The sequence below is a fragment of the Eptatretus burgeri genome, chromosome 8 (assembly GCF_056783735.1).
Source record: "Eptatretus burgeri isolate ZD-2024b chromosome 8, Ebu_testis_v1, whole genome shotgun sequence".
In the NCBI taxonomy this organism is placed as follows: Eukaryota; Metazoa; Chordata; class Myxini; order Myxiniformes; family Myxinidae; genus Eptatretus; species Eptatretus burgeri.
The window spans coordinates 37,189,636-37,211,344 of record NC_140968.1 but is presented as its reverse complement, the minus strand read 5'-3'; the positions used below and the strand labels follow the sequence as shown (position 1 = coordinate 37,211,344).

The following is a 21,709-nucleotide window of genomic DNA, read 5'->3' as shown; positions in this document are numbered from 1 at the left end:
GACCCTCTCGGACTAACGCCGGGAACTAGTCACGGGTGGGCCTTTCGGCCTCACCACGATCGTGCCAATCGGCCCCCCGCGTGGGATAGGGTTGCTCGCCAAATTCGACCTACCTAAGTACCCACACGGAGGGTAGACCGGGCGATCGCACCTCGCCGCAGGTCGACTTCGGACACGGGCCACTTTAAGCGACCCGTTCCGTACTATCGGGATAACCGAGCGGTGTTATCGTCAACCTCGACGGTTCGATTAATTATTGGGCGTATTTAGCCCACGACCAACCCGTTACGTGAAGTAAGATGGAGATTCAATTAAAGAAAAGACGAAGCGAAACGGGAAAAACAGTTCAACATAAAGCACATTTATTCCGTGGCAAACGGAAAGCACACATATACAATCACCACAATTATGATGACTATGATGAATTATGATACCTCCTGATGACTTCATCGTTTCTTTTTGCTCATTTGGGTTCCTTCTAATGACCCAATGCAGGTCTGTACCAATTTGGTCTTCCATTTGATTTGAATTGAATTTATTTTAATCCCATTCTAAATTCAATTGAATAATAATAAACATCATGAGTCAGGATCAGGTGTCCGATCAAAGTGGGGTTGCATCAAAGCGGGACATCTTGGCACCCAGTCATCACTGCCAGAAGTTATAAAGTGGAAGTTATGGTTACCCTCACCAAAGGAGAGGGTTTTGCATTTGGGTCAGTTTGTCTGTTTGTTTGTCCGCACAGAACTTCTGTGTTTTCCTCTGCAACCGCTCATCCGATTGACATGGAATTTTCACCATTGGTGCAACTACTCATGTGGGATGTTGTAATGATAATTATGACGTCGTAGGTCACGTGGTGTGGCAGCCATATTGGAACAAGGACAAATGTGTCCAAGAGCCACGTCATAAAGGTTTTGTCTTCACCAGAAGAAGAACAACAACAACGCGGAGCTCTCTTAGAGCCAGCGTTCGCTACGCGAGACGCGGCTAAAAACGGAAAAAAACTTTTGACCTCTATCTCTGAAACGCACCAAGAAAAAAATTGAAACTTGGCACATAGCAAGTACTTATGGGGAATGAGTGTGATTTTTTTTTGATGACGTCGTAGGTGCCTTCGTTATGACGTCATAATTGCATATGTAGAACACCACATCCAATCAGTATGAAAAATTTTGAGGGTCATCTCGGGATAAAATGGTCCACAGCAAAAAATATGATTGTCATTGGTCCCATGATTTGGCAGCCATATTGTTTTTTGTTTTTTTTAAACCTTCAAAAATCTTCTCTTTAATGGCTGAACAGATCGAGATGAAACTTTACATATATTCCTGTCCATAAGGAACAAAAGGTTCACACATATGATGTCATAGGTCACATGGTTTGGCAGTCATAATGGATTTACCCTAAAACCTATAAAATACACCACTCAAAAGAAGTCCTGGTGAGGGTCTGCAATCTCTGATTGCTCTTTTTCTTGTTACCTCTTGTTTTATTCCTCGTCATGTCTCCGCTCATGTTCTCTTCGAATTCCTTAATTCTTCATCATCATCACTCCTCTTCGTCTTCTTGTCAATGTAATCTGGTTCTGAGGGGAGATCTGAATGAGAGGGAAGTTGTTGTTCTCCTCCTCTTTCCCTTATGAGTGGTGATGTCCGATGACACCAAGCTTCTGCCCTGCCTTGACCACGATACTCCACCTCCCTCTGTCCTCAGCCAGCTCCCTCCACTCTCCAACCACCCCTACCTTATAAATATCCCTCCTCACACAATCCTCCCATCTCAACCACGGTCTACCTATTTTCCTCCTCCCTTGCTCCCTCAACCTATCCACTCTCTTTGCCATTCTCGCTTCCCCAATCCATACAAAGTGTCCAACCCATCTCAGCCAGCATTTCACCAACCCCCCCCCCCCCCCGTCAAGCTCATCTGCACAACAATCCCCTCCCTCAGTTCATCCATCCTCCTTCTATCCACCCTCTTCACTTCCACAGTCCTCTGGAAGTCTTCTTCTTCTTCTTTCGGCTGGTCCCGTTCGGGGTCGCCACAGCGGATCATCCGTTTGATCCGCATCGTGATTTGGCACATGTTTTACGCCGGATGCCCTTCCTGACGCAACCCTGGTCGCCTCTTACGACACAGGGATATGGTACACCTATTTGAACCGGGGTATACACCGGCCCAGTACACTGGTACTCATTTCGCCGACCTCGGAAGGATGACAGGCTGAGTCAACCCCCTGGTGTATTAATTCAGTGGCCCAACGGGGCTTGAACTCAGGACCTTTAGGATCCCAAGCCGCTGCCCTAACCACTACGCCAACACCAGGCTCCTCTGGAAGTATGAGGTGTAAATTAATATTGTCTGTCATTTGTCACGAACTCAAAACTGCATCAGGACATTAAAAAGCTAAATGAACTTGCAGGCTTGCTGTACTACACAAAATCTGCCTTTATCTGAACAATAACCACTCTGATTTCACGTGCGCGAGGCTTGGTCATTAAATCCGTAGCCTACCATTGGAGAGTAAACGGTGTTCGCACAGTTAAAGACTTAAATTTTTCCAAATTAATTAATTAATTGATGAAGAAATACAACATTTTGTCATAAGCTCCTTAAGTCAGTCCATGGAGTGTTGCTCTTCAACAGGGATTGTCTTCAGCAAATTAAGTAAATGGTAATCTAATAGAGGAAGAGGGTATAAATGAAACATGACAAGAAAGGGGAGAAAGGTTAAATAATGGGACAGGCGAAGCTTATCCATAAATAAATCTGTAATAAATAGAGGTGATCAAGTTAGAAACGCGACTCACAGCTTGTGGCAAGAGATGTCACGACATCCCACTACATCATCACAGTGACACACCCTCTTGGTGGCTATATAATTATCATCATCCTCTCGTTTTCCCTTTTATTCCACGAGCCCTGCTCATGCCATCCCACTGCGGTGCATGTGGTGGTACGACTGGAAAAGCGCTGTTTCTTCCCACATTGAGGTTGGACAGACACCTTGATATATATACTCCGTGCCAATCTTGCATCGAGGCATGGATTTGACTCGTTTGTTGCTGCTGAAAGTCACATGGGACCACAAGAATGTGTGGCACGTTGAAAGCAGAAAATTAAAGGAGCATTATAATGAGGCTTCATTTCTACACACGAACCCCTTTGGATCTCCAAGGTGAAGCTGAACACCCTCTGACGGGTCCTGAGTTCCACCAACGACATTGGTTGAACGTATATAGAACAAGGTTTTTTGCCTTTCATTGCATCAACTCGCTCAGATCAACCTTGTAGATTAGCGAGTCATTCATTTTATACAAACTCTTGGTGCTCACCTGCCAAGAAGTACATCAAATGGTCAACTTTTCATTTCACATTAAAATTTCACCATTCAGTGGTCTTGTAGACTCGGCAAGCTAAAACAGCTCAAGGCTGTAAGAGACCAAAATGCAATGTTCATCCTTTAATTTAGACACTACGAACACCGGATCATGGCAATAATTTGCCACTTTAATCATAGGCTACATAAAATATTGTGTGCCGGTGCACTGTCCAAATGCCTGATTATGTTTTTACTGGAAAGGCACCCAATTAATTATTGGTACATGAGAATCGACAAATAATTGTGAGAAAAACAAGAAAGACTATCCAGAGGCAGTTGGGAACAAGAGGGTATCATAGGTATAGGGAATGAGGGGTTGGTTACACAAGATTTGGAAGCAAACACAAAATTGAGACATTTGGCCTTCTCACGAGCAGTCTGCTCGAGTCCCATTTGAAGTGAGGGAAGGGTTGGAGGGAGAACATGCACCAGAGACTTGACAAGGCACCACCAGGTCCTTAAAGGAGACATAAATAAATAAATGTTAGCTTCAGCTCTTCTGTCTTATGGGGGTTGTTTGCACACACCATTTTGTTAAGCTTTCCCAATATATAAAAGTCTGGAGGGTCAGACTATCACTCGACCAGCCAACAGTGGTATAAAGTGGACCCATCGTGGGAAGGAGAATACCTCCATGGGTTCTTGTACAGAAGAACTCGATTCCAAAAATGTTCACTTGCGTTCAAGTCAGGACTTTGACTGGGCCACTCAAGAACATTTATTTTTCTTCTTATTCAGCCATTCCAGGGCGGCTTTAGTTTTGTGCTTCAGATCACTTGTCCTGCTGAAATGTGAATATCCTATCCAGTTTCAGATTCATGGCTGACTCTCGCAGGTTTACATCAAGGATTCTCCTGTACTTTGTACCATCCATTGTCCCTGCTGATGAATAGCAGCCGCATAATACCATGATGCTGCCACCACCATGCTTGACAGTAGGGATGGTGTTGATGTGATGTGCAGTGTTCAGCTTGCACCAGACGTAACACTTTGAATTTAGACCAAGAAGTTCAATTATTGTCTCGTCTGACCACAAAACTTTTCTCCACATGCCTGCAGTATCATGAAGATGATTTTTCACAAGCTCCATATGAGCTTTTAGATGCGTCTTTTTCAGTTATGGCCTCCTTCTTGCCACCTGTCCATAGAGGCCAACTTTGTGAAGGGAATGGGATATTGGTGATTGATGGACACTGACCCCTATATCTGATGTAGACCCTTGCAGATCTTTGAACGTCATTGTTGGATTCACAGTGACATCCCGAACCAGTTTCTTGTTTGCCTGGCTGTTGAGTTTGGATGGGCAACCTGATCTAGGTAGAGTCTGGGTGATATGCAATGTCTTCTACTTCTTAATGATGGATTTTACCATTCTCAAAGGGAGAATGAGTAACTTTGGAATCTTCTTATAACCCTCTCCTGAACGGTGCTTCTCCACCACTTTATGTCTGACTTCTTTAGAAAGCTACTTGGTCTTCATGTTTGCCTTGTTGGTTGACCAAGTAAGTTGCACCTTAAAACTTATATAAGTGGGAGATTTAATTTTTAAGTGAAACCACTGATTACATGCAGGTGAATCCTATTACGCTGAGTTTGTAAACTTTCAAAGAAATGATTTGCTCCTGAAGTGATTTCAGGTGAATTAGGTAAGGCCTAAGTCACATTTGCTCTACGGCGAGGATACGGCAGCCGTATGCCCTCTGAATTGACAGAAACGTGCGGCGGCCGCAGAGTTTCTGCAGTTGCCTCAGCATGGCCATATGCCATTTGGCTATATTTTACAGGTCGTAAGGTCGCCGTGGAATTATCGCGCGGAGTTATAACTTTTTTTCATTTCTGCCTTCGCCGTAGCAATTCGACAAGCCGAAACAAAAGAACTGGTAAAAAAAAAAAATTAACCCATTCGTTACCGTCCGTCTGGCCGCACATTCGGCTTAGGGCCCCCCTGTGGTCGCCTTGCGGGCACCTTGCGTCTGCCTTAAATTCTATGGCCGCCGCAGGAATGCCCTTAGGTCACCGTGTGACATCAAATCAAAGACCGTACGGCACCCCCACGTTTTCGGTCTCCACATTTTATAAATATGCCGTGCGGCTCCCCGAAATATAAAAACATATGTGACTGCTACATTGTGTGACCGTGGAAATACTGTGGCCGCCCTATAATTGCTAGTGGCCGTAGATTTTGGAGACCCCACGGCCGCCGTGGCAAATGTGACCTCGGCCTAAAGGGGTTGAATACTTAGGCAACAGAATCATCTGATTTCCTCTGTTGATCAAACTTATTCACATTTTATCTGCATTTTTTTTTTAGCTTTGTCACTTTGGAGTAGTTTGTGCAGACTTGATATATTAAGTTTGATTTGAAAGCATCATGAAATAAGCTTAGGTGAAAGCAAAATGTGAAACATTGGAGGGATGAATACTTTTGCATTACAATATATACTGTATATCGACCCGTCCGGTTTTCCAGTTGTTGTTTTATGTGCTATTTGAAATATCCCAGTCTTTTGGTACCTTCCACAAAACTTTCAATTTCACAAGAACCCTGAATGGCGACCACTTTTTTTTTCTTGTATTCAAGGTCAAGGCTTGTGGAGAGCGAGAACACTCAATGGATCAAGACACAACAGAACGAGAGAGAGAGAGAGAGAGAGAGAGAGAGAGAGAGAGAGAGAGAGAGAGAGAGAGAGAGAGAGAGAGAGAGAGAGAGAGAGAGAGAGAGAGAGAGAGAGAGAGAGAGAGAGAGAGAGAGAGAGAGACAGAGAGAGAGACAGACAGACAGACAGACAGACACTAACAACAGGGTTGAGGCACAAAATAGAGGGAGACTTGGACAAACAACGGGTGTGGGGATGAATGAGGGGTAGGGGAGGATGCATGGGGTGGACAATATGGACACATAAGGAAACTCTCAGGAAGAAAAAACTGGACATCTGGAAGGAGGTAGCCTTGGGATGGGATAGGTTGATGGGGGTAGAAAGATCATAGTTTTGAATGGGAGGGGGGTGATCTGATATGGTGGTGAACAACTGTCTTGAAGACTTGGAGGGAACAATGGAATTGAAGAGAATGTGGAAGTTGGGTTCACAGGTGGGAAAAAAAAGAGGAACGAATGAGTAGAGGTGAGTAGTGATTCTGGATTTTTAGGAGTTTCACCAGAAGTGGACTGCATGTGCCCTGCAGAAACCTGTGGTGGGGGACAAAGCACAGAAAGAGCAGATAGTGCAAGACCACAGAGGAGTTCGTTTAAGACACAAAGAGACCATGGACCTGTCTGCATTGGAAAAGTGGTAGGCCCATAGACTCGTCTTCATCGCAGGAGATTCCAATAATTTTGAAGGCCTTGGATTCCATGGCATCAAGCTGAGCAAGATGTGAGGCAGGTACCAGTCCAGAGGGGAGAGCAGTACTCCATCAAGCTGAAGATGAAGGCCTTGTAGGTGGATCGGAGTTCAGGTGTGTCAGGGAAAGACTTTGTACGTGGGAAATAACTTTGATTCACATTGTTGTCTTCACCTCATGCAATTTTCCATTCTGCATTTTATTGGTTGCTGCAGTTGATACTCCATCTTGGATTGACCCACATTCAGAATGGAAGATTTTGGTTAATCTTATTTTCTGTGAAGTTTGCCATTTTATTCTACATCCACATGCTTAAAACGTCAACAAAGAAAAAAAAAACAAGTGAAGAATGTGCTTTCCTTGAACAAAAACCAGTAGAGGACAGAAAGACATTGCAGTTGTAAATACAACGCATCATGGCCCCAAGAGTTTCTGGCCATTCCTGGGATCAAAAAGGGACTGCAATTTGGATTTCATCGGCCGAGCCTGAATATCATGAATTTCAATCGCTTCCAGGAGGGAGACCTATTTAAAGGAGGAGCCAAATGCATTATTTTTCCTTTATTTCCATGAGGTAGTAGATTGAACATTTAAAAAGTTATTTTTCAGAGTAAACATAAAAACTGTCACTTGTCCGTGCCCCGTGCACGGAAGACGGGGTTTTGTAATCACTACTGTGTCTGTCCGGGCCGTAACTTTTTTATTTTTATTTTTACCATTTGAGTTTTTGTCATCAAATTTTCAACAAAGCTTTATTATCAGAATATGGAGACGAAAAATTAATAATTTTGTTAAAATAATTTTCATCATTCTTTTTTTATTGTTATTCTTCGACCATTTTTTGGCCCTTTTTTTTTTTTTTGGCTTTATTATTTTTTTAAACATTTTTTTTCTCAGCAACCACTTGTCCGATTGACACAAAATTTTCAGGGTAGGAGTGATCCCCATGGAGAATATTTTAATGATAGTTATGACGTCATAGGTAACATGGTATGGCAGCCATCTTGGATTAAACGCAAAAATATTAAAACATATCTGTAAAACCACTGATCGGAAAAATTTGAAGCTTGACACACCTCAATGTACTCCCAATGGGAAATAAAGGATTGTAAATAGAGAATGAAGGATCCCAATAGGGAATAAAGGATTGTGGACCAGCCATAAATGTTTTAATCAAAACCTTTGTTTACCATTGAGATTCAGTGTGTATGTCCTGGCCGTAACATTTTTACCAATTGAGCTTTTGTCATCAAATATTCAACAAACCTTTATTATGAGATTGTGGATTGTGGAGAACAGTGGTGCTGTCAGTACCTGTGCAGGAGGATGAAAGTCTGAGTTTTCAGGTCCTTGGTGCTTTCAGTCTTGCTCTACTGATGTGAGACTTGGACTCTGACCAAGGATCTGAGATGGAGACTTAATTCCTTTGGTACCAGGTTTCTTCAGAGAATCCTTGGCTATCACTGGTCGGGCTTTGTGTCCAACGAACAGTTGCTGAGAGAGACTCAAATGAGATTTGTTACCTGCATAATCCGTGAGCGTCAGTTGCGGCTGCATGGACATGTGGCTCGTTTTCCTGACGCTGATCCTGCTCACCAGATTCTCTCAGCGAGGGAGTCTCGTGAGTGGAGGAGGCCAATGGGCCGACCACGTGCCTCGTGGTTGCAGCAGGTTGATCGGCATCTCGAAGAGATGGGGATGGGCCTGGCATCTGCCTGGGGGATGGCCAGACGGAGGCCTCTGGAGTACCGGTGGAAAGTGGGCACAGCGAAGCGCTGCTCTGGTGCATGCTCCCTTACCTGACCTGACCTGACAAATTAGTAAAATGTCCATTTTTTAAAAATTCTTGTTTTCGTCAAGTTTAATTCGAGTACAAAGTGGACGCAGACGGGCTTTGCCGTCAGATGCTTTCTTGTTGATGTTTTATTTTTTGGGGTGCGTGTTTTATTAGTGGGGGTACGAGACCAGTATGCTCGAGGCATTGCGTTAAAATCCAGCTGACAGCAGCGGTATTAAGGATTTGGATTCCAGGTTTCATGAAGTAAAGTTGGCTTCAGGAGAATCGCCATATCGCTCTTGGATTGCCAATAAAAACCCAGCAGGCTTACTAATGACCTACAGAGTGAGATAATCTGCCTGGCCCACCTGGTATGCTCCACATTGACACTAGATCACTCATTGTGGTGAACTCTTATTCACTTCCCTTGTTACATCTCGGAGGTCGTTCTGAGTGACTCAGGGTTTGACCCTTATCCCGTACTTGCAACATAAAAATATAGTATGGTGGTGTTATAAAAAGTGTGTGTGCAGTCTCCCAGATTTTATTGTTCATTTCTGGGAGATCTCCTTGGCTTCATCCATTTCAACGCAGTTGGAACCTCCGTGCAGTCAGGGTAGTGCTGATTCAACATGTCCATACTCGGTACAGTGACACTATTTCGAGCAGTATGTCGTACATGTACATATACATTGATGCTGTGGTTTATAAGAGACAAACAAAAATACCCCCTCCCATCCCTTCCCCCTCCCACTCCTCTCCCTTCCTCATCCCACTCCACCCCCTCCCTCCAGACTCTCACCCCATGCCTCCCTCCTCCTCCCATCCCACCCATCCCCACAGACTCCCACTCCAGCTCTTCCCCTCTCTCTTCCCACCCCACCCCGAGAGATAGTTGTGAAGGCGCTGGGACGTTTTGGAAAACAAATGTCGCTCCATTACTTTTACAAATCCGGCTTAGGAAGGGAGCTTGAGTAGATTGCTGAGCAGACTCAGATGGCAAACGACAGGAGGGGGCTTCGGTGTAAAGCGCTTACTGAACTCCACAGGAAATGAACTGCCCTACACTAAGGGAACTTCGCAAGGCATGACATGCCAATCAAAATAATACAAGCCAACACATCGAATCATCGCTGAATACAGGTGATTTTGACAAATGCAGGTAACCACAGGTGTCATGTGCAATAACATAGACTGCCTGACCCATTTCTGGATTTCACTGTGGATAGAATTTGATATTGCTTCGAAGGAATCGGAGGATGGATTTGAAAAGAGGAGTTCCGGAGGGCTTTCGCTATATTATAATACCATTTTTCAGGCAATACGTGAACTAAATGAGCTTGTTACATTTCTACTTGATAATGAGACCATTGTCATGAGACCCTGAGCTAACCGTTTTGTACATGGGCAAAATTACTGTAAAATAGAGGTGACCTTTTAAGTTCAATGATGACTATAATTTATTTATTCAAGCTTTGATACCAGTCAAGCTACAAAAAGAAAAGTGACCTTTGTATTGAGTTTTTCTTTGTAATCACACTTTTGACGATATGTACCGCTTGAGGCTAATGGTCAAAGATCACATTGAAACCGATTTTGTCACGTAATGGACAGCACATAACCCAAACAGATGGCTATTGGATGATTCCTTAAGGCTAGTGACAAATCAAGAAGCCCACGACAAGCTCTTGTATTTATTGACCTGTAATAAATTCTTTCCAGGCAATTGTACACGCAATCATGAAATGTTTGTTCCTTTTCAATTTAAGAGGCAGATTCACCTGACGTTTCTTGTGATGCACCCCGACCACGAGGCACGTACAAATTGACGAACGTGTGCATCAGAAGCTTCCATCAGCTTCATGTTCCACTTCCAAGAGTCGCCATTGATGGTCGCTATCATCTACGAGCTTGAGATATGCACGTACTGGATTGGATGCACAACAGACGAGGTGGGAGCCTCGGTCGCTTCATTTACCCACACTTGTAGGTACAGAAATAGGGGACTTTCGGCACATCGAGAGAGAACCATGCTCACCTCTAAATGTCCATGAGCTTGTTTCAGCCCTTTAAAAGAGTCACCATTTGGCAAAGCTACTCAAGAAATGTCCTCAACTTCTGCACAAGTTGGGTAACATATGTAATGTTATTCCACTGTGATGTAATTTATAATGGTCAGAATCAAGTCAAAATCAAGACCATTCGTAATTTCAAAGACCTTCAAGGTCGCACTTCACTCCTTCGAGCACGACGCGACTGTTAGTCAGTAATTGCACATCTTGAGCCCATTTTGACTCGCAGGAAGCTCTTGGCATCACTTGCACATGGAAACCTAGCGTCATGTAACCTGTGTTAAAAGCAGCATCTACCAATTTTTTTTTCAAATATTCCACCTACTTTGAAACCAGGCCCAAATGCACAGTCACCATCAATAAAAATGTCCAAAAATTTTCAGTTATCCAGGCTCTTGTAACTATAACATGCTGCTCAACTATATATATATATATATATATATATATATATATATATATATATATATATATATATATATATATATATATATATATCCAGTTTGGCTTTTGCTACAAATCCAGCTGTAAGAACACATCCCAAGAGATTCCCATGGCTATTGGAACGTTTCTCACCCAGCCCTTGGTCCGATTCAACAGACTATTACCAAGTATTGCTGGTTAGGCGGTGGACTTTTAACACGCAGCACACAGAGTATAATGCATGTGGAGTACATTGTGAAAGTTTTTAAAATGGCTACACACAAGGGAATGACCACCTAATAGTATACGCAATGGTGGCAGAATTTCAAGCCTGACATTTTATATTTGGATGAGAATAATCCCTGCCGGGCTGATCCTAAGATACAATAATTAGGGCAATGCGGTGTACCCACAGATACTCACAAAAGTAAAAGGTTACGTAGGGACGTCACGTACAACAGTAAGTACTAGATACAAAAGGAAGCACATCGTGTGGATGAGGTGGAGACAGGAACTACAAGTGGCTTTATCAAAAGACAGACAAGTAGGAAGCCACATATCTTTCTTCGCTGGAGCCGAACCCATAGCCACAAGCCGAGGTTACAAAGACTATTGCTTTGCTGTCCATTGCATACTTGTTCATAAGTTGTTCCTCTCCGGACATCACAGGTCAAGTGCATAAGGTGCTTCCTCCTCTTTGTACTCTTCGCTATCCCTAGTACACTTTATTCTGACAGTGTGTATATATATATATATATATATATATATATATATATATATATATATATATATATATATATATATATATATATATATATATATATATATATATATATATTTATACATATATTCATACTGGCGTTGTGCGTCGGTTGAGGCTTGTCAGGCCAAAAAGTGTCTCGTCCAGCTCATTCCGTGCACAGTTCTGCAGGGCGAATATCTCTTGTGGTGAGGATCCCAGCCCACCTGGTGTTGCAAACAGATTAAAATCCGGAGGTGAGTCCTGAGCCAATGGGTACATGGCGAGTGTGTCAGTTGAAGTCTGAGCATTAAGGGGCTTAAAGGCAACAGGAGAGGAATCGTGGGAGCGCCAGCGGTAGCTGGGCAACCGAACGCCCATGGGTCCACCGGAATCCACACCCTTTTTGGCAAAGGGGTCTCCATCTGTGAGTATGGGCCCAGGTACTCCAACAGCACGACTGTGTGGCTGTGTACCCATGAAAACATGCACCAACCACGCACCAAGGGACTCTGCGATGAAGAAGGACAATGCGGCAAAGTAGAAGGACCAGCCATATGAATACTGCTTATTCGTAGGATCGCTCAGGTTCGGATCACCTGAATTGCTGGAGATGTAAACTATGATGCCGATGATGTTTGAGAGGCCTGCAATGAGCAGAAAGAAAAAGTAGTGAGAACTGATGCTCCAGGTGTATTATTAACGAGGATTGCCACAACCCACATTTGATGTTATTCATTTGTGATATTTTGAATAATGACGTCATAATTTTCATTTCTACCATACACATCATCCCAGCAAAAGTCATGGCACATACAATTTAATTGACACTGTACAACTAGGCTTGCCAAGGAGCCTCTTTGCAGGTCTTGAAGCAGCCATTTTGTAATATCTGGAGTCAAAAGGCCAAGGCAGAGCCAACTTGTATAATTTTGTATTATTTCTCCCCGTGCTCTCATTAAAGCTTGGGCCCGTACTCTGACATCTGCTATACCAGTTATTGATAAGCTGAAGGTGCAACTGTACCATTCCTTGTATGGTGTTCCGCCTCGTTCTTTCAGAGCTTGTGCTCGTTGTTGTTCAACCTGTAATTGGCATTCCAAAACATCCCACAGACCATGTGACCACACTTTAACAATGCTTAACTGGACTCATTACTGCACAACCCTGACTGCACATTCTAAGGCCCCAGGCTACCCATCCTTTGCACCATGCAATGTGCTATGAAATGGTCACACTGCTGAAGGGCAGGTGTGCAGCTGCTCTTCTGTGCTATTCCATGGAATACAAGTTTCGAAAAACTGTGAAGATGCAAGTCTGACATTCCAATGACTCCCCAAATCCTTTAATCATCACACTATGAAAGTTTGATGTGACGAAAGAGCTGTGTCTGTTCAATCAAACAATCTGTTGCAAGGTCTTCTTCTCTCAAGGTGATCATCGAAGGTGTAGCAGAGTGATCGTCAGTGTTGATGTTGCCTATTGTCTTTGAATTTGTGGTGATGTTGCCCCATGACCTGAATGGGCTGTTGGTAGGATATAGTGTACAAGACCTCGATTTGTGGCGACATTCCTACATTATATTGTGTTACCTGTACCTATAAAGCAATGTGATGTCAGAAAAGGTAATAATTTGGGTAAACTGCTACTAACTAATCAAACTCGGTATTATAATGGTTAGAGTGTCCGCTCAGAGTCTGAGAGGTCAGTACATGGAACCGGTCGGCCTCCTCCTGTGTTGAAGTTCATTGTAAGGGAACTCGTATTACTGAAAGAAATTATAACGCCCAGGATACAAGGACGAATCGAACTCGATCATTGATCTTCCTTGCTCACCCCTTATTTAGTTGTACCTGATCATACTTGGGTAGTTGGTTATACCTTATAGGTGTACTAAATCTTAAAAGGAATTTATACCCTTTTGTGTGTTTGAGGCATGGAAACAACAACGATGTTTTTTTTTTCTACCATACACATGTTTTGGACTGGGTCCAAAACTGGGGCTTTTGGATTTGGTCTCGATTTTCGTGTCCGTGCGTGCGTGTATGGACCGATTTTATTCACGCTTGGTACAAAGACAACATGCGATTGTGTACGTATGCACGTCATTTTTTTTCGAGATCATATCCAAGATGGGCGACTGGCGGCCATTTTAATTGTAAAAAATCTGATGTTGAACACTTCCTCAAACACTTCTGAACATGCATTTACCGATGTTGTTTAAACTTGGCACACAGATCATGAATGATAGGCTTACAAATGCGCGTCATTTTTTTTAAACATCAGATCCAACATGGCCGAGTCCACCGAGTAAGTAAGGCCAGTGCGGCCAATCCATGGCCGAGTAAGCCTGGTGTTGGCGCAGTGGTTGGGGCAGCGGCTTGGGATCCAAAAGGACCTGAGTTCAAGCCCCGTTGGGCCACTGAATTGATACACCAGGGGGTTGACTCAGCCTGTCATCCTTCCGAGGTCGGCGAAATGAGTACCAGTATACTGGGCCGGTGTATACCCCGGTTAAAATAGGTGTACCATATCCCTGTGTCGTAAGAGGCGACCAGGGTTGCGTCAGGAAGGGCATCCGGTGTAAAACGTGTGCCAAATCACTATACGGATGATCCGCTGTGGCGACCCCTCACGGGAGCAGCCGAAAGACGAAGAAGATCCAATATGGCCGAGTGGTGGCCATTTTAGTTGGAAATAAAAACCCCGTTTCAAACACGTCCTCAACCATTTCTCGGACATGCTTTTATCAATCTTGTTCAAACTTGGCAGGCAGGTGATGAGGGATGGCTTAAATATGGGTGTCATTTGTTTTTGAGATCAGATCCAAGATGGCCAACTGGTGGCCATTTTACTTGTAAAAAAAAAAACTGATGTTGAACACGTCCTCAACCATTTATCGGATAAGTATTTACCGATGTTATTCAAACTTGGCACACAGATAACGAATGATGGCTTACATACGCATGCCATTTCTTTTTCGAGATCAGATCCAAGATGGTCGACTGGTGGCCATTTTGTTACTTAAATATGTCCCCAACCATTTCTCAGACATGCATGGTCTGATTTTGTTCAAACTTGGCACAGGCACTGTACATGGTGGCGAACACTTGCCCCTCACTTTATTTTGCGATCTGATCAAAGATAGCCGACTGGTAGACTGGCGGCCATTTTAGTTGTACATAAATATGGGTTAGCCCTTTAACTCCATACAGCAAAATTACTGAAACAACAGGGGCAATGACATTTTACGTATTTTTTTTACTTGATATTATTGTTGTTTTTATTTTTCCCCATCAATGTCAATTGCACATGGTGGAGTTGGTGTTCTTTCACAGATATTGGTGCACTTGAATTGCATGGATGACAAAACATTAGGAGACATGGACAAATCCACCCATCCATCAATCCATAGCCCGAATAGGCCATTGGAGCATGATTGATGACTTGTAACACCAATCTCGTCTATTTTCTGTGGTTCTCATGGCATTCATTGAACTTAGTTCTGTCCATTCATTAATATTGTGACGTCCACGGGACTTGAACAGTCCCGCCAACGTAGAATGATGGAGGCGGTTTATTTATTTATAACCCAAAGATGGCGGTTTCAATCGCTCTACCGCAAACGGGACGAGAAAGGTGGCACGAGTCGCTTTTCACTGAGTTGATAACGTTTATTTCTCTAACCAGAAATAACAAGACTCGGCAAGAAGAGGGATCCGGGGCGATTCGACGGGATGGTGGTGTGGGTTCGGGCGTGGGGAAAACACAGACAATTCCAATGAATATACAAATCTCAAACCCTCTAAGGCGCCAGGAACACACACACACAAAACGTAGCTGGTCCTGGTGGTCAGGCTGGCCCGTGGTGTAAACGCAACAGTCCCTGGATTGGCGTCGGACGAGCTGGCGTTGCGCTCGTCAGGGGCAGGAGACACCGTGGTGCTGTCGACCTCCTGGTGTCGGCCCAAGTCCGCTCACAGCCGCCAGGGAGCCAGTTCTGGCGCCAAGTTGCAAACAGGAGAGGGAGGCAGGTCCGCCCGCCGTTCGACCCCGTACTCAGAGCCAGCAGAACCCCAGAGCCAACCGAGCTGAGGCACGAAGCACAGCAGGGCCTCGAGACACGATGAAAACCAGGATCGAATCAGCGCAACACAGCACGCTCCCAGCACAACAACCTCCACCAGAACAGTTTTTCTGTCCCGATCTTCTTCCTCTCCCTTTTCCCCGAACAGAACCTTTTTATCCTTCCGTCCTCGTCACTTCCAATCGAGCCGTTTTATTGGCCCTGCGCCGTTGCCTTCCGCCAATCGTGATCACAGGGCGGAGCCATCCGCAGCACTGTCCTGTGACGTCACGGCAAGCCTCCAGGGACTACTAAAGGGGTTTACGCAGACACACTTACCCTATCCCGTGTCCCTATCTAATTACGTGACAATTATCATTTCTCCCTTGAAGAAATGGACATTTACTCGACAACTTATCACCACTGAATTGCTACTTATTACATCAAGATCCTGGTAAACTCGAACAGCATGGCATACCTAATTAAACATCCCAATTACCCTTTGAATGCATACCCCCCCCTCAAACGTAACACTGCCCCCTCCTCTGGTACGGCAGCTCCTGCAAGGTATATCACAGGCGCTACCGTACCAGCCTTAACACTTACTGACTCACACCTAATTAACCTAACGAAATAAAGTAGGAGGGGCAATGGGCAGTGAGCCGTAGCTAACTTACCTATTCTGCTTAATGTACTATCCCCTTATGGCCTTATCCTCGCCTAAACAATCATTCATTTTTTTTTTTTTTTACCAAAGGAGGCACTTCCACACTATCTCAGCAGCCGAGCATGGCCCTATATGCTCAGCCCAATCTAGTTTTCCCGACCCTCGACAGTGATCTCCGGACCCGACCTATGAAAGGGCATCTCGGATAGACCTGGTGGTTCAGCAGGAGGATTCATCCTCTCCGAGTCTAAAAGCCTATTGGAGGGTCCCTCCATCGCCGGGTCCCGGCGATATCGTTGCACGTGTCCTCTTCGCCCGCACCGGAAACAACTCCCCATAAAAGGCCCCCGTGAGTATCGGTGAAATGTCTCTTCCGGTTCCGGACCCCCTCGGCCATAATCAAATTGCTCTATTGGCTGGGCTGGACCCTGCAGCTTTGGCGCACCAACTACCGAATTACCCTTTATCAAACTTGACAGTTTCTGGCAAATTTCCTGAAACATTTGGGTAATACCAATTTCTCCAAACCCCCCTCCCTGATCCTGAATCTCCGCCTGTCGGATCGTCACCGATGGCCTCTCGGGCACCCGACCCGGCCGACTCTACGAGGCCAGCCTGGCCGTGCACTCAGCCGCTCGGTGCACGGTGGGTGGATCCTGTAGCTCCACTAGCACTCGGACCTCAGGGTCAGGAAGAGCAGCTAAAAATTTCTCTAGTGCCAGTCTGTCCCATGCCTCCACTGTAAGGTCCCGATACGCGATCCTGACTGATTGGTAAATGTCCTGTGCCAGCCTCTGCACTGTCTCACCCGGCTTTAATCTACGGTGCTGGAGCTGGGCCCGCACCAGATCACAGTTTGCTGCAAACCCAAACCGACGGCTCAACGCCTCGCAAATGTTGGAGCTGGTCAACATCCCTCCGCGATCACGTTTAACACATCTGCGGCTGGTCCCCGCAACGTTGCCACCAAATTCCCTGTACGTTCCCGCTCATTCCACCAGTTTAGTCGGGAAATGCACTCAAATTGCGTCAGAAAAGCTTCAACGCTCCCTGACCCGTCAAAATTTACCAGGGGGATCACTTTCCCGGTGGCCCGCTTCCCAGTTTCTCCTTTGTCCGAATCCAGCCCAGGGATCAAACACCCTTGTGGCTGCGTATCCAATTTCGGAGCCCACTGTGGCCAAAGATGTTTTGTGGTGAGGGTCTCATGGGTCAATTTTGCCTCCTGTTCCAAACGTTGAATGGACCGATTCACCTCTTCCCGCAGGATCTTCTGGGCCCGCACAACCTCCTCCAAGGCTCCGTCGCGAGTTTGTAGCTGCTCCTCAACCGACCCGGACACTCTACTTACAAAAGACGGCTCTACCAGGCCTTTATCCAAGACTTCATCTTGGCTCATAATTTTATCTTGTTCGTCCAAACGAGCCTCCAATCCTTTTACCTCCTCGGCCAAATTCATCCCTTGCTTCCTCAGCTCTCCCCACTCTTCTACTTGCAGCTGCATACGAGCATCCACACAGGCACGATGACGTTCCAGGCTTTCATCCACTTTATCAACCCGAATGTTCGTTGCATCAATTTTATCTACCAATTTCTTCCGCATATTTTCCGCCTCCAATGTAATTTCTACCTTTGTTTCCTCCAATCTATCCTCGAATTTACTTTGTATTTTCCCCAATTGAACATCCACACACTCCTGCATCTCAGTTTTCATTTTCTCCATCTTTTCCCCCAATTCATCCCTCATTAAATCAATCCGTGCACCCAACTGTTGCCCCATTATGCCCAATTGATCTGTCATTTCTGCCATTTGTGCCCCCTGTGCCGTCATTTTTGCCCCCTGTGCTGTAATTGCACTCATTAAACGTTCCAACATTGTCCAGATCGTCACCGTGCCGGTTTCCGGCGCTGCCGGCTCCGTTACGGGCGATGAAGCACGGTCCATGCTCGGAATGGGGGAGGTTCCAACCCTACCCCCGTCTCTCCCTTCTTCCCCCGACTCGCTGCCAGACATGTGGCCTTCCTCCTCAAACATCTGCACATCCACCATGGTGCAGAAGTCCCGTTTGCCGCCAATTAAATTTAATTTGAAAAATCCCGCCAAAATTTTCCCGCGCTTTTCTGTAGTAATTTTATATTCCAATCCGTGGCGAGATTTCAGTTCTGGTATATTCTCCCGATACCGAATATAATTTAGAGGGGTTCGAACATCCAACACCCTGACACCAATGTGACGTTCACGGGACTTGAACAGTCCCGCCAACGTAGAATGAGCCGAAACAATGGAGGCGGTTTATTTATTTACAACCCAAAGATGGCGGTTTCAATCGCTCTACCGCAAACGGGACGAGGAAGGTGGCACGAGTCGCTTTTCACTGAGTTGATAACGTTTATTTCTCTAACCAGAAATAACAAGACTCGGCAAGAAGAGGGATCCGGGGCGATTCGACGGGATGGTGGTGTGGGTTTGGGCGTGGGGAAAACACAGACAATTCCAATGAATATACAAATCTCAAACCCTCTAAGGTGCCAGGTACACACACACACACAAAACGTAGCTGGTCCTGGTGGTCAGGCTGGCCCGTGGTGTAAACGCAACAGTCCCTGGATTGGCGTCGGACGAGCTGGCGTTGCGCTCGTCAGGAGCAGGAGACACATCTCAGTTTTCATCTCGTGGTGCTGTCGACCTCCTGGTGTCGGCCCAAGTCTGCTCACAGCCGCCAGGGAGCCAGTTCTGGCGCCAAGTTGCGAACAGGAGAGGGAGGCAGGTCCGCCCGCCGTTCGACCCCGTACTCAGAGCCAGCAGAACCCCAGAGCCAACCGAGCTGAGGCACGAAGCACAGCAGGGCCTCGAGACACGATGAAAACCAGGATTGAATCGGCGCAACAACACAGCACGCTCCCAGCACAACAACCTCCACCAGAACAGTTTTTCTGTCCCGATCTTCTTCCTCTCCCTTTTCCCTGAACAGAACCTTTTTATCCTCCCGTCCTCGTCACTTCCAATCGAGCCGTTTTATTGGCCCTGCGCCGTCGCCTTCCGCCAATCGTGATCACGGGGCGGAGCCATCCGCAGCACTGTCCTGTGACGTCACTGCAAGCCTCCAGGGACTACTAAAAGGGGTTTACGCAGACACACTTACCCTAACCCGTGTCCCTATCTAATTACGTGACAATTATCATTTCCCCCTTGAAGAAATGGACATTTACTAGACAACTTATCACCACTGAATTGCTACTTATTACATCAAGATCCTGGTAAACTCTAACAGCATGGCATACCTAATTAAACATCCTAATTACCCTTTGAATGCATACCCCCCCCTCAAACGTAACAATATTTCTCACCCAAGACTTTCTTGGCCTACCTCTTCCTTTTTTCCTTTGTACTCTTCCATGCATTATATTATTAGCTAACGTTACATTTTCTCTGTGGCGAGTTTCATGGCCGAGCCATTTTAATTTTCTCTATTTAACAATCAATATAAGGGTCTCACTATTGCCAACTATTTGAGCTTTTTCATGCTTAATTGAAATATTCGCTCTATGGAATTGGTAAAAATTTTCCTCATAACATTTCAAAATTCCTCTTGTAACATTTCATTTCAAAAGCGTCGACGTTCTTCTCGGTCGGTATTAACATTCAATGTCAATGTTTCACATCCATATAAAAATATTGCAAAAATAATTGCTCTCAAACGCCTGATCTTAATCTTAAGTGTGATTTTATTATTCTTCCAAACTCATGCAAGCTTTACCAATGTGGTGTTGAAATTGCTATTCTTGTTTTTTTTTTGTGCGGTTTCCCTTTTTGTGTAATAATACTAGCTATAGGAGGTATATTTGATAGACTGAATATGTTCGAGGTCTAAACCTCCAATGTTGATAGGAGCTTGAAATTTAGTCTTGTTTCCTGGTTTTTATCACCTTGCTTTTCTCTACACTGATTTCCATTGCATATACTGTTACAGTTTTATCCAACCTAATTGTTAACTCTCTCGACTCTTTTTCAGAGCTTGTAAGCAATTCAATGTCATTGGCAAATTTTAAGTTGGTTATACTTTATTTTAATTTTAAGTTGATCCTTATACCACCATCAAAGTTTTCTAGATCCTCACTCATTATTTGTTCCAAGAATATGTTTAAAAAAACAAAAAAAGATCTGGTGAGAGAACACACCCTTGACGTATTCTCACTTTTACCTGAAACCATCCATACATCACGAAAGGTATTGCCAATAAACACTTCACTTTTTGCATGTTCATAAAGTGATCTTATTACATTGATTAAGTTTTGACTAATGTTATATTTTTGCATTGAAAGCCAAATAACTTTATGCAAAACTCCTATCAAAAGCTTTTTTTATGATATAATTCTACGTCATGGTTGGTATATTTTTAAATGAGGATGATAAGATTACAAGTTGGTTAGACCATGCTGTGACCTTCAATAAAGCCAACGAGAGTGTCATATAGATTCTAGTATATCTCTTCGTATTGATTTGATGCGCCATTGATGTTGATTTAATGACTTCATGAATGGATAAATCAACACTACAGTATATGGGATTTGGATCTGGGGGGGGAGGGGGTAAAAGCATCATGAGAGAAGTTATCAGGCCATAATTCCTATTTTTTGTTGATAACAAAGACAGTGTTACCCATCTTTAGATTTTCCACCTCCGAAGCCTGATTTTTAATATATATATATATATATATATATATATATATATATATATATATATATATATATATATATATATATATATGTGTTTTCCTGCTATCTCGCTGCTCTTCATTCTTTCTATTTATTTTCCCCTTTTGACATTCCCATGTTGTACCTAATTAAAGACACAGCCTCGTTACTGTTAGTGGTTACTGTACCTCGTTACTGTTCGTGGTTTTATTATTATTATTATTATTATTATTATTATTATTGTTAGCCTGTCCACCAGCGCAGTAGAAAATGTGCTTTTGCAATCACTTCTGTGTGTGTGTGTGTGTGTGTGCATCTTTCTGTCTTTCTGTCTGTCTGTGTGTCTCTCCGGGCCATAACTTTTTTACTATTTGAGCTTTTGTCATCAAATTTTCAACAAAGCTTTATGATTACAACATGGAGAAGAAAAATTAATAATTTATCCAAAAAGTCAAAGGTTGCATAAAATCAAAGCGTTGCATAAAATCATCCAATTGACCTGAAATTCTTATTACCATTTGAGCTTTTGTTATTAAATTTTCAACG

The 21,709-nt window shown here is 44.2% G+C and overlaps 1 protein-coding gene across 2 annotated transcripts in view; it reads right to left on the bottom strand.

Annotated features, from left to right (window-relative positions):
• Positions 1–10,184: 10,184 nt before the first annotated feature.
• LOC147021541 (voltage-dependent calcium channel gamma-2 subunit-like) overlaps positions 10,185–21,709 on the bottom strand; it is a 165,890-nt gene continuing 154,365 nt past the window's right edge. For both annotated transcript variants that reach the window (XM_085891579.1, XM_085891578.1), the window contains one exon: positions 10,185–12,382. In XM_085891579.1, the coding sequence (XP_085747705.1) occupies positions 11,847–12,382 (536 nt within the window). In that variant the 3' untranslated portion in view covers positions 10,185–11,846. The remainder of the gene's footprint in view (positions 12,383–21,709) is intronic.